The sequence below is a fragment of the Anoplopoma fimbria genome, chromosome 21, assembly GCF_027596085.1.
Source record: "Anoplopoma fimbria isolate UVic2021 breed Golden Eagle Sablefish chromosome 21, Afim_UVic_2022, whole genome shotgun sequence".
Lineage (NCBI taxonomy): Eukaryota > Metazoa > Chordata > Actinopteri > Perciformes > Anoplopomatidae > Anoplopoma > Anoplopoma fimbria.
This window is the reverse complement of record NC_072469.1, coordinates 20764865-20778228: the sequence shown is the minus strand read 5'-3', so window position 1 is coordinate 20778228 and position 13364 is coordinate 20764865. Positions and strand designations below refer to the sequence as shown.

The window sequence follows — 13364 nt, the reverse complement described above, 5'->3', positions numbered from 1 at the left end:
TATTTACGTTATTCCTGAAACGTGGACCATAGTAGTCAATATTAAAACAAATATTTATATCAGATAGTTTTACTGCTAGCTATACAACTACTAGCTATAACCTAGCACACAAATTAGGCCTCATAAAACTCCCATTTTACTTAATGAAGCAAAGAGAGCAAGTAAACATTTTCAGCTCAAATAGGGATTCATTTCTAACTTTTCCAGCCTCAACTCACAGCCAAAGGGCTCTCACCTAAGTTAAATATTATATGCTTTGTTTTTACACTTGGCAGAAAAGTTCCTATTTATGTTGAACATTTTAAAATTCAAATCTCTATATAAAAGGCACCAAGAAAGAAAAAAAATCACCTTTTCTAGTCAACATTATTGTATTCTGTGGCCAGCACATAGTGAGTCTACTAATTATTAGCTGAGCTTTACACATTACAGTAAAGCAACAGGTATAAATGATCTATAGTCACCATCATATAATATATATACAACTGAAGCAAGGAAGCTTGTGAAACACATTTTCCTGTAAATCTGGAACCATGAATTTACTGGGAAGTCACTCTCAATACTGAATTTCCAATCTACATTCAATCTTATAATGTTAAATACTCCATTGATTGGGCTTTAACAGTACTTGCATTTAGGACCTGTTTCCATGTAGCTGAGGATCTTTTGAACTGATTCAGCTCATAAAAGCAACAGATGAACGCTCCTGCAGGCCCAAGTTTGGATCATTATACTTTACTGTGACTTTATTATGGTCAAATGTTTGCCATGTTTTTTCAAGCTTTTGGTATTTTACGTTTTTGAGCCACATTCTCCTTTGCATATGTGGGAGTTCAGGGGAAAAAACAAAAGCTACGGACATACATCTACTGAAAAACAAACAAGTCCTGGGTTTGAGCTTCTAGTTGTCTTTATGAAGCCTGCTTCCTTACTTAACAAAATAAAATGCTGACACACCAGTAGGTTTAAACACCACTGAAAAAAGGTCTTCCGTTTAGTCACAAGCGTCTCCTCCATTCATTTAAAACTTTCAGGCCATGTCAATGCAGATTAGGTCCCACTCCCCTGTTTTCTCAACATACAATGATTTAGGATACGTCCAGGTGCTGTGTTTGGCTTCACAACACTGGCACATAAAGAGGAGACAGACAAGACAGATAAGAAGGGAGGAGAGGCTGTCCGACAGCTGCCTGGTTGGGTAACACTCCTGCAGGACCCCCTGAGAGGAAGCCCAGCCTGGGGTAACGTCTGCGCCCCCCAGTCGGGAAGGAAGACTTCAAACACAAGGCCTGTACAACCTCCACCCCTTCTGCAGCTCCCTCTCCTGCTGTTCTCCTGAGCTCCATGGGGGATCTCTGAAGACCATCCCAGCAGTCAACACACCATGAATCAGCTATGTCTGTCTTCTTGTCATTCTCTTTTGTGTGTCATTTATATCTATTATCAACAGGACAAATGAATAAAGGCAGGAATGTGTGCAACATCAAAATAATTGTACTCCTCACCATTGGTCCTCATTATCACTCCCCTATGGCACTGTTCCTTCATCCTTTGTGTCCTCATCGTAACTCTGCTGGCAGCAAAAATCCACATACCAGGGACAAGGTCAGATGCCCAATTAATTTCAGCAGAGCTGTCCAGTGTTGTGTTCCTGTAGGGAGGATTGTGTAACCTGAAGGCATGGTACGGTGTGAGTGTTTGTGAAATCTGGCATCGTAAGATGATGAGAGTGAGCGTGTGACCAAATGGTGTTTTGGCAAAGTGATGTCAGCCCTGTGAAAGACCTTTTCACAAGGGGAATCATAGGACTATCTCAGTGAAGTCTGTTCATAGACAGGCTACGGAAAACCTTGCTTAGCGAGACTACAAAGACAAGAGGGAAAATGATCATTTAGTAGACCTGGTGCAATTCAAAAGAAAACAAAACAGTAGGCCTCATTACCTGAGAGCATGTCTAAAACACATTTTAATCCTGATACACTGCGTTCAACATGTCACATCAAATCAGCCAAAATGTGCAATTGCTGCAGAAAAACCTAAGCAGCCACAGCTGACAATGTGGGAGACAGGGCCCCTAGGACCCGGGGTGGCTCAGCTGAGGACATAACTGCACGCAAAGCTACCCTCCACACACACACACACACACACACACACACACACACACACACACACACACACACACACACACACACACACACACACACACACACACACACACACACACACACACACACACACACACACACACACACACACACACACACACACACACACACACACACACAGAGAGAGAAACACATACAGAGTCCGGTGGCAGACAACAGTCACCCTGTCATCTTCGATTGCGGGCCGCTCATGTTGGACCAGCGACACCTTCCACACAGCTCAGTGGGCCTCGGCCCCCCTGGTGTCCCACTGCCGCCACAGAGGGACTGCCAGAGAGTTACTTCAGCTCCGCAGAACAAACACAGAAATAAGCCTTTCTAAAAAGCATCTAGCGCTGTCGGAAAAAAAATGTCTAAATATATCCCACTGCCATGGCCTTTAAATCATCCTTGTAACTGGCAGATATCAATTGAGTGAGCGCGGAGTTACTCATTGGTTGTTAGTTCAAAGGCGCTTCAAACAAGAGGTTACCTTAATATAAACCAGCAGCTACATGTATGAACTGAGAACACGAGACAGGCTTTACAAAAAGCATTCAAAAAGTAGGGTTACACGTAGTTTGCATAAACTTTCAGCATAATAATTTTGAGCCCAAATGCAGAACATATTGACAAACATCTTTGGCTCCAGGCGAGTCTCAGCTAGCGTAGCAGCCTGCGGGCTCACATGTGTTTGGCAGATGGCACCGAATGGATGGCACATAAGGTCAGAAAGAGCACTCAGCTGTATATCTCTCACACATACAGGCCCTCCAGGAATGTCTGCACAAGGCCAAGGATTATGGCACTGTGGTGTGTGTTTCTGTTTAGGTGCTTCTGTGTGTGTTTGCACTTGCTGATAAAGAGCAGGCCATTGTGAGCATTATCACTGACAATACCTCTGCTCTCGATCACTAATGTTTACCGTTCAACAATACACACTCTTTCCCTATTCAGATCTGATCTATCATGTTAAAGATACACACCCCTCCATTTATGTCCAGACTCACTGGTACTGTTATTTAACACAGCGCTAACTGGGAACATTACCTGGTTTAACCGCAACTGGTTGCATTAGCTCTTTCTAAGTCTAAACTTAGTTATAAAGGCAAGAGTTCGCTGAGTGAAAACTATATGACTTGCTGCAAAAGAGGATGTCAAAATGTGGATGTTTGGTTTATGTGGCTTCTGGCGCCCCCACACAAGTTTGATAATGTATATACGAATAGCTAGTGAAACCCATCCTGGGGCAGAGACAGAGAGGGGAGCACCCGTGGGTGGGAGGGACCCATGACCTTTTATTTTAAACATCAAAGTTTTGGCCATAAATTGGAACACTGTCCCTTGAGCCATTATTTATAGTAAACACGCTTGCCATTGTTGCTACTGCTGCAGTTCAACAGTTAGCCGTTTAGCTGATCACGTTACATCTTTTCTTTGCTCTTTAACAATAAGTGACAAATTTTGGCACCACGTGTGTTCTTTCCTTAAGTCATTGTTTTATACTAATTTCACGTGGTGGCCAATTAAGTGTGATAATCAATAGCTAACACTCTTTAAATGTACAGCCCAGTGTGCTTTTGTTCCACCTCTGATGCCAAAACAAAGACTAAACAACCGGTAAAGACCGCAACAAAACACAACAGCGCTGATAACACAGCAGGAAATTCCCCCAGAGACGTACAATGAAACGCACCATAGTCGCCGCACATTAATGTGTATCTGTGTACAGCAACACAGACGGGCTCCAGTAAAGGTTTTTATCACTTCTTAGCCACATAATCCACTCCTCCATCTCATCAAAGTGCAAGGTGTGTGTCTGTGTATTTGGGTGCGAAGGCCAACATGCGGACTGAGAAACACGTGGATCTCCAGTGAACTATTAATTGGCAAGACACGACAGATCGATCTGATCCGATCGATGCTCCAGCACACACGGGAAACTACGGAATCACATTACAGGTAACTCTACATGCCTTATTAGTACGTCAACAACAGACCCATCCTCACATCCAGCATTGTCCACGCAGCATCATGGCAGAGTCGACCCAATGAGTGACGCCTTCAGGCCTACTGTGTTCAGCAAAGTGTCGGGGTTTGGGGGCTGCTGAGGGTGACCCCTTATTGTTAGTTGCTCCCTTTGTGGTCGTACTCCTCACTGTACTGAGAAGAGTAAAAGAAAGGCCTTCTCCAACAGTCGGTCATGCCCCAGTGCTCCTGGCAACAACAGGTCCAGAGGACGCAGACCTGCCTGGCCTATATTGGCTTGGCTCTCAGCTAGTGGTGGCGGCACTAGCCCCCTGTCAGCTGTCCCATTCAGGGCCGGGCCGGCTCTTTATTAAAGCTTTGAAGACTACTGAATAAAGGGGCGTCCTATGTTTAGGTGATAGAATGTAAGCAACTGGTTTTCTGCTTGGGCAACGCAAGACAAAGAGCCTCCTTCTGAATATGGGGAGTACGTGAGAGAGAGAGAGTGAGTGAGGAAACTAGACAGGGAGGGAGAGAGACAGAGGGGTACGCCACAAGTTTTTTCGGGATGCGGATTACTTTGATGGATTGAAAATCATATAGAACTGGCGGCAGATGCTTGTCAAAGAGAAATGCAATAAGTGGTAATTATCACAGGTGGTTCTGACGCCCTGGTGATTAATAATAAAGACACAGAGCCGAGGCTTCTCTGTTAATTAGAGGATGAGACCCATGACAAAGACACAACATACCCTATATACTACACTATATACACTACATGCTACACTTCACTGAACAAGTATAAGCAGAATTTAAAGAGAAGAGCCCGTTTGATCAAGCATTTGGGTTTTCACAGACATATGGGCATCGTTGTTTACTGTACTAATGCTGGGAAAGGAAACTGCGGTGCCCTAAAATGCAGCAATAAATGGCTTATAGACGGCATTGTTATTTGACATTTACTTAATTCAATTTTAAGTTGTTTTTTTTACAATATACTTGTGTTCCGACAACGCCAATATTACAGTTAATTATTCAACTGCTAAGTATCTTTACCCTGATATATCTTATTACAAAAGGTTGACTTATTGTATTTATTTATGAAGAAAAGTAAATGGTATCGGACAAATATCGGTTCTTCATTCTTCTTATTTTTCACACATAGTTGTCATTTATCGAAGCATCAAGATTGGTGTTGACACAAAATTTGTTGGCAGCTGAAAAACTTTACGGACATATGTATTAACCCGAAACTGAATAAGGTGTTTGAAGCCAGCTTCGTGCAACAGCCAATCAAATTGCTGATAGCTTTTTATCTGGTGATTTTCAGATTGGCTCTGCTAGAGTTTATATCCACTTTGATCAATATTTTATATGTATTTACCATTTTCTACATAAGTGCATTGAACAGGTGTGACACTCACCCTCCCTTCACATGGATAACAGTACATACACACACACACACACACACACACACACACACACACACACACACACACACACACACACACACACACACACACACACACACACACACACACACACACACAGACACACACACACACACACACACACACAGACACACACATACCTGGTCATGGCTGGCTTGGAGGGTGCTCCCGGTGCCGTGGAAAGTCATTTGCACAGGGGAGAGGGTCAGATAGGTCACAAAATCCTTGCCACTCTGTGCATCACTGTACTGCACCTGGAAGAGAGGGCAAAGGTAGGCAAACTGAGTTACCCTTAAAATAAATACAGGAAGAGATCAATCAAAGCACAAACGACAAGAGAACTGAAGCATCTAACGTTTTCAGCGGGATATAGTCTTGTGTTTTTGGAAGTGGTTGGCTTGAAAGTAAATCTTGCATGTCTAATTGCCACCACAGAGCATTTGTGGACAATTACCCCACACCATACAGAGATGGCAATGGAGGGGAATGAATATAAGGGTGTGTATGTGTGATTTGGGTGGTGGGGGGGGACATCAGAGGGGGTAGTGATGACATCACTGGCGACCCCTCATCATTGAGAGGTTAACTCTGCAGGCATTCCTAAATGCTGTGCAATCAGGACTGTTATGACATGATGCTCCTCTGGGACAGTCTGCTCCTGAGATCCAAGGGCTTTGGTAATATTGCCTGCTTGTCTGCCCTACTTCTCACTGGCTCTCACTCTGTGCATATGCGTGTGTTTGCATGTGTATGTCTGTGTATGCGAGTGCATGTGTTTGCCTGGCCTACTTATGCCCAGGACAGCTGCAGCTGCATCTTAATAAAGTGCATTAATAACTATGAGAACTGAAAGAAGAGAAATATCGGACTGATGCAGAGACAAAAAGGACAGAAGGAACGAGAGAGAGGACAATACAGATTCACAATGCTTTTACACATCAATGATCACATGGAAGAAGTAAGCTAGCAGGTATAGAAGCATATAGCTATGAACATGACACAGCTTCAAGCTACTTCTGTACAAATGAACTGCACTTCAATCACCTCAGATAAGTCAGGCATAAAGAAAAGGGTTTCTGAGCAATGATGAGTGGAATTTTTTACACCCAAAATAAACTAAAGAAATACCATAACCAAGATGCATAAATCCATTTTACATACTTCTGTAGATCAATGTATCGTTTCAATATAACAGCTAATGTTAAAGATGTGTTGAAGACATTTTCATGTTGATATCTGTTAAATGTATTTAGAATGTGGCTGCTGGTTTTTTGTCTCTACACAACTACAACAAATGTATGTGACAACACAAAAGCATGTGTCTGTGTTTGTATTTTCCTTTGAGCATATTAACTTTTCTCACTGGACAGGCCTACAATACACTTCAATTTGTTGGCTATATGGCTGAATTTGTGCATACACATATGCACGAACAGGCATACAAGCAGCTGTATATGGTCTGTGACTGAAAGCTTCCAGAGCGAGTTGTGTGTGTCTCTCTGTGAGTTATGAACATGAGTGGAAAAGTGTGTGTGTGTGTGTGTGTTTCCTCCAGCCAGCCAGACACATGGATGACTGCCCATTAAGACACAAACCCATCATAACATGTGCAAACACACAGAGATATAAAAGGGTGCATGCAGTGATAGGCACAAACATGTGATGTTCTGTCCAGTAGATCAGAGGACACACACACACACACACACACACACACACACACACACACACACACACACACACACACACACACACACACACACACACACACACACACACACACACACACACACACACACACACACACACACACACACACACACACACACACACACACACACACACACACACACCTACCTGCTGGCGAGATGGGCCCACAGTGATAAATTGTGGAATGCTATCTGTTATGTGTATGAATGATGAATGTAGTAAAGTTAGCCGTGGAAAAAGCCTTCTCTGACAAGTTAATCTCCAATAAATTCTCCAGACTTCAACATTAAGGAGCGAAAGAAGTAAAGAGAGGAGTGAAAAAAACAGAAGAGGGGGACTTTTTAAAAGGGAAAGAATATCATTGTCTGGTAACAAGAATCCCGTTTCAGAAGTTTGAAAATGAGTACAAACAGCTTCTTTCATAATCTCCTTCAAACTGTGTGTGAAGGATTGTGTTTGTGCTTGGAAAGATATTAACCTTTGTCTGTGCGTGTGTAATTGTCCAGTACGCTGGTTCATTTAGGCCGAATAGAGGCCTGTGGTTGGGAGCCCGTGATGTATGGTGTAATCATGCTGTCTGATCAGCGGGCACTTCGCTCGGTTCATCTATTGCGAGCTGTCAGGCCTCCAGCCGAGGGTGAGGCCCCTTTGAAGGCGCTGGAGGAAACAGACGCTCTCTCTCAGCCTCTCATTGTAAAGAGATATATGCCTGGATATATCACATTTCTAATAATTTCCAACTTCTCCCATTGTCCGTGAGTGTATATGCGCAAAAATGTGTATGTTCAGTTGATGGAAACGGCCAATTACTATAAGTATGTTTGACCATGAGGGGGCAAAGTTCAGGAGGTCCCTTACACAAGGTAAAGTTTGTGTAACAAAATACCCATGGAGGTTTATCATTAAATAAATGAACTTGTTGAATCAGCCATTTCATGACCTGAGAAATATGAATTTTGAAAGCTTTGTGAGGACAATGATTGATGTCAGTAAGGCTGTCCTAAACCAAAGAAATTCTAACACGCATATGATTTTGAAGACTATTTGATTACTTGATTTAATTGATAGATCTGAAAGAACCACGTAATGTACAATGAGTAAGTGTTTAATGTTTGTTTGGCAGTGATAAGGGTGGGATATCATAAGCGGGGAGGCCCGTGTCTAGAGTAAACAAACTATCTAACCAAGACGATTCCTACTGCTGGTTAATGATCTTTGCTGTGTTTTAAATATCTACCAACTGTTCCACATTCTGTTCATTTTTTGCAATTGAAGCCATTGAAGCTTTCTATTTTTTTTTTTATTTCTTCATGAGGTTCCCTCACTTTTTAGGCTTGGAAAGGAGAAGAGATCTAAACAACACCTTTGTCCAGAGTGAAATATCTCAACAAATACTTTAATACTTTATTACCATCAAATTTGGTACACAGATCCATGTTTCGGAGACGAAGTATCCTAAAGAATTTGGGGATCCCTTGACTTTTCCCTCTAGTGACATCTCCAGGTCAAATATTTAATATGTCCAATATTTTGTGTTGTATATCTTCTGACACTGTGGCGCATGAGTACAGACTCACACATCCCTAGCACAGGGCTGTAGACTCTAAGTCTTGTTTGCTTTTGTGCTTAAGTAACATTTATTTTCCCCCCCATCTCTTTGAAATCTTAAACTAGGTCTGGACTACATACTCTAATGCCCTTCAACACATTGTGATATTGGTCCAAATTCTGGTTAAAACAGCTAATTTGTCAGATCACCAAACGCCACCCGGAGGTCTTACGTTCTTGGTGGCCTTTTGAGGAAATAGTCAAAGTTCCTGGTTACTTTGGAGATTTCCCAGCAACTCTGACCTGCAGGTAGGAAAGAAAGTTGCCTGATGTGCAAGCTTCAAAGACAATTATGGCATAATCTCATTTGCGATGATTTGGCGGATATAACGAGCATCTTAAAAAGAAACTGTCTATTCTCCCAGCCAGGATGTCTGTTTTGAGTGCGTGTTTGTATGCATCTGTGAGTGCATGCATTCTAAACAGGCCTAACTAATCATCTTAGGTCCCAACTCAGACAACGGCCTCTAATCCACTTCCTTTAGAGACAAAGAAGCAGGAGAGTTACGCAAGGCCTGCGATTGATCGATGGCACTAACGTGGAACGACCTCTGACACCTGGCTTCTAAAGCTGGATTGCCCCTCTTCAAATGCCCCTTGAACAAACACGAACATGCACAAACTAAAAAGAAATCACAGTCATAGTGTGCATGCAGCCATGCCTAACATTTATGTTCCGTGCACAAATATGCTTGGGCACACCCACAAACAGGAAACCCAGACATGTAGAGGACACACAGTTACATGCACAGGTCCATATCATTCGGACTGTGTTTCGAAATACTGTCAAGGTAACTGCAAAAACAAACACTAATTATGCGTGTTTTCATAAACCCCATTTATAACCACAGAACAAAACCAGCGCGGGACTAAGAGGTTGATTCCAGACTTAGCCGAATGCAGGCTGTGGAGAATCAAAGAGCACGGAAATAACTTTGACTTTACTATAATAAACAAGCCCTCTCAGCTGAGGAACGCTGTCATTGTTGGTGAGAAGCAATTAGGGGTCCAAGTCGAGCCACTCCAGTGGGGACATCAGGGGTCAAGTGTGTTTAAAGAACACTGTTAATATACGTTTCACTTCTCCTAATGGCAGGGGGGTTAAGGACAAACAAAGCTGTCACTCAAAAAAAACCTTTGAGAGCACTTTGCCTGAATCACAGAAAGAAGACTTAAGACAATGAGATAAAGTGAGTTTGAAGGATGCCAGTTAACTTCCGAGAACTTCATGGAACAGATATTCTAGAGAAATTCAGGCTAAAAATAAATGCGGAGAATGACCAGAAAAACAAAAACATTTCTTCAACAGTTGAAGAAAGACGATCAACACATTAAATATGAAGTTAAAGTCATCAGCAACTTTAAGCCTTCCTAGCTTAAGTTGGCATCAACAATGAAAACAGGGGGAGACAGCTAGCCTGAAAGAAAAAAGAAAAATTCCCCTACCAGCAACTCAAAACCTTACTAATTAGCATCTTACATCTTGTTTGTTTAATCTTGACAAAAACAAAAAGGGAAAAATAATTATTTGTGGTTTTATAGTGGACGATCTATAGTGATTTTTAGAGAGTTTCTATGTTTCTGTGAAGCTGCTAAGCTAGATGGATTCTTTGTTATCTCTGAACAGAGCGAGGCTAGCTGTTTCTACAGCGACTATTGTGCAGATAATGAAGAACACTTTTTAGATTATTAAAAAAGTGCCAGGCTAACACACCCAGATCTCCCCATGCTGGGACTGTGTTGGCACACAGCTGCTAGCACCGCCTAGTTTCGAGAATTCCATGAAATATGATCAATACTATCAAAATACTGAGAACAAAAGCACCCAAAAAAAAAGGATTACGCTGCATATTCAAATTTGCAATATGCTGTGCCTGCATTTGAGGGTATTTGATTTAAAGGTTTGCAAATGGGCTTGATTGTGGTGCAAAAACATCATCACTCAGTTTTGCCAGACACACGCACCGACACGCACACAGGGCCACCATGTAAGCGGAGAGACCGAGCCAGCACGGCATTAACGGTCTGATTTATACCACAGACAAAACTTGTTTTCGAAGATCGCTCTTCACACAAATATGCCGCGGAGCACAGCTGGAAGCCATCACCCTGCCCCAGAAATCAAACGTGGTGGAATTAGCCATCCTGAAATGTATTTTCTAACACAAATCCCAGAGTAAACAGAGAGGAGAGGAATGAGACGATGACAAAGAGGTTGGAAACAAACTGTTAAGAGTCTTTGAACGTTTGTACCAGATTGGGCGTTTGATGTTGATACAGAGAGATGAGAGTCAGCAGTGGAGATCAGGAGAGGAGGGTGGGGGGGAGAAAAAAAAAAAAAGCGTAGAAAGTGCCAGGCAGGGCACAAGGTGTAGTCGGCACCATTTGAAGTGGTTTTCCTACACAGCCAAAGAAGGAAGCGGCGAGAGGGAAGAGCAAACGTCGTGAAAGTGTGAGAAATCCTGGGAACTGCACTGAATGGATATCAACACCAGCCACCCGCCAAGGATAGTGTTTTCATTAACATGGGATTTCCAACATGGAAGTTCTGATTCCAGCACAGCAAAGAGCACGGACCCTCCCTTCTCTCTCTAAATCCATCTCCCAACTTAAGCCTGTCCGGGCCGGATAGCGTAACCCAGCTGATTGCTATCTTTGTGGTGTTATTGAGTTTGGATTTAGCAGGTGGACATAGCAGATAGGTACTGTAGATCCCATGAAACTCCTCCAGACACAACATGGAATGATCTGATACAGTGTGTGAATATTTGATTGCCATATGCAGGAGGATATTAACAATTTCTGAAACAGTGCAATATCCTGTGTCACTAAGAGTTAACATCTGCCCTATATGAATGATTGATTGATTGTTATCTTTATTTTTGTGTCATGCACATAAGGTGCCCAACCCATATGGATTTAAAAAGACACCAAAAATACAGCTGCAGTGGACACCCATTTCATTAAGTTCTATTTATTTACAAAATGACAGGTAACTTCACCGCTCGGTCTGAAACAAAACATTCTGCCTTCTCGCCCAGGCCTGGCAAATAAAAAAAGGTTCCTTTCCTGAAACATAATTTAAGTTTTTCATCTTCATCAAGCCAGAAGAAATCAACATAAATGGAAGTCAGTTTACTAAAGATTGCATTCCTGATGTCCTTGCAGATAGGAAAGTAATGTTCCTGAGTGTAACTGTGCACTTTGGGATGTTTTGTCTTTTGTTTAAGTTATACTTCACATAAAGTTCTGCACTATAGTTATTCTTTACGAGACCATGAATAATCAATGATTCTTTCTTTTTTGTACTTTTCACATGGCAAGAGTGATCCTGCACTAATGATTTGAGACTCTACACAGAACACATACACACAAATAATAAAACCTAAACTATCGGGTTACAGTTTATGCAAGTCATCAAAAACTCTACAGGCTGTTTCAAATATCTGCTACAATACACAAAGTGGTTCTGTCATATTTTCCATTTGCACAACCAAAACTCAACCTCAGGAGGGGTGTAATTTGTAATTTGTGCTGAAAAAGGTGCTACATTCACGGTACATGCCAGATACTTAGGAATATGGCTTACTGCATTATGCACAACAAAAAAATAATGAGATCTCTGCTTCCTGTTCTGGGTCATATTGGTTTCATGCACCTTTGGTTTAACATGATGCATCTAATCCATATACAGTATAACCAAATGGTGACGGCATACAATTTAAATATCAGATCAACTGGTCTACATATTGGACATGATTTACAGCAGGACTATGACACTTCTGAAAGAAGAAATAACACAGTCTTCCTCTCACAAATTTGAATTCATCATCAATAAAACATAGATTCTCAATTCTATACACTCCGGCCTTACTTGGTCATGTATGACAAGTTAGTTGGTAATGTTAGCTCTATGGAAATATAAGATGGGTTGCGTTAACCGAATATTTTGCTGAATATTTTGCCTTTAACAATGACGGAAAAAGTCGGTCATTGTCTGTCTTGTTTAGACAGACTGGAGATCTTTGAGCCATAGCAATGCATCAGGAGGAGCACATGCTGCTGAATTTACCCGGTAAAGTGAGTGCCTGCATGTTCATAGTCTTTTCAATTTTATTTAACATTTATTTATCCAGGATAATCCCATTGGAATTTTCAATCTAATTTCCAAGGCGGTTTTGAAAGAGACAACTGAATTATTCCAAACCGCAAATTACGTCAACCAAAGTTATTCAATGCCAGAAAAACTACATTTAGTGCTCAAGTATCCATAATTTTGTTTTTTAAATCTTGCATGCTTACAAATTAATCTAATTTAAAATGTCTCTGTTGATGGTGCAGGATCGAGGAATGACGGACCCAAAATTGTCCGCGTGATCAGAGGTTGCGGCTACTGATTATACATATAAATAAATAATTACATCAAGTTGCACACATGCCCACCACTGTCTCTCTCTCATGTCTGAGGAATCACGCTCCGTGTATT

General features: G+C 41.8%; 1 protein-coding gene across 1 annotated transcript in view; it reads right to left on the bottom strand.

The window, feature by feature from the left end:
* Positions 1-13364, bottom strand: part of stau2 (staufen double-stranded RNA binding protein 2) — an 84104-nt gene that overhangs the window by 19702 nt on the left and 51038 nt on the right. Inside the window, exon 14 of the mRNA XM_054622583.1 lies at positions 5704-5817. Coding sequence (XP_054478558.1) covers positions 5704-5817 — 114 coding nt within the window. The remainder of the gene's footprint in view (positions 1-5703; positions 5818-13364) is intronic.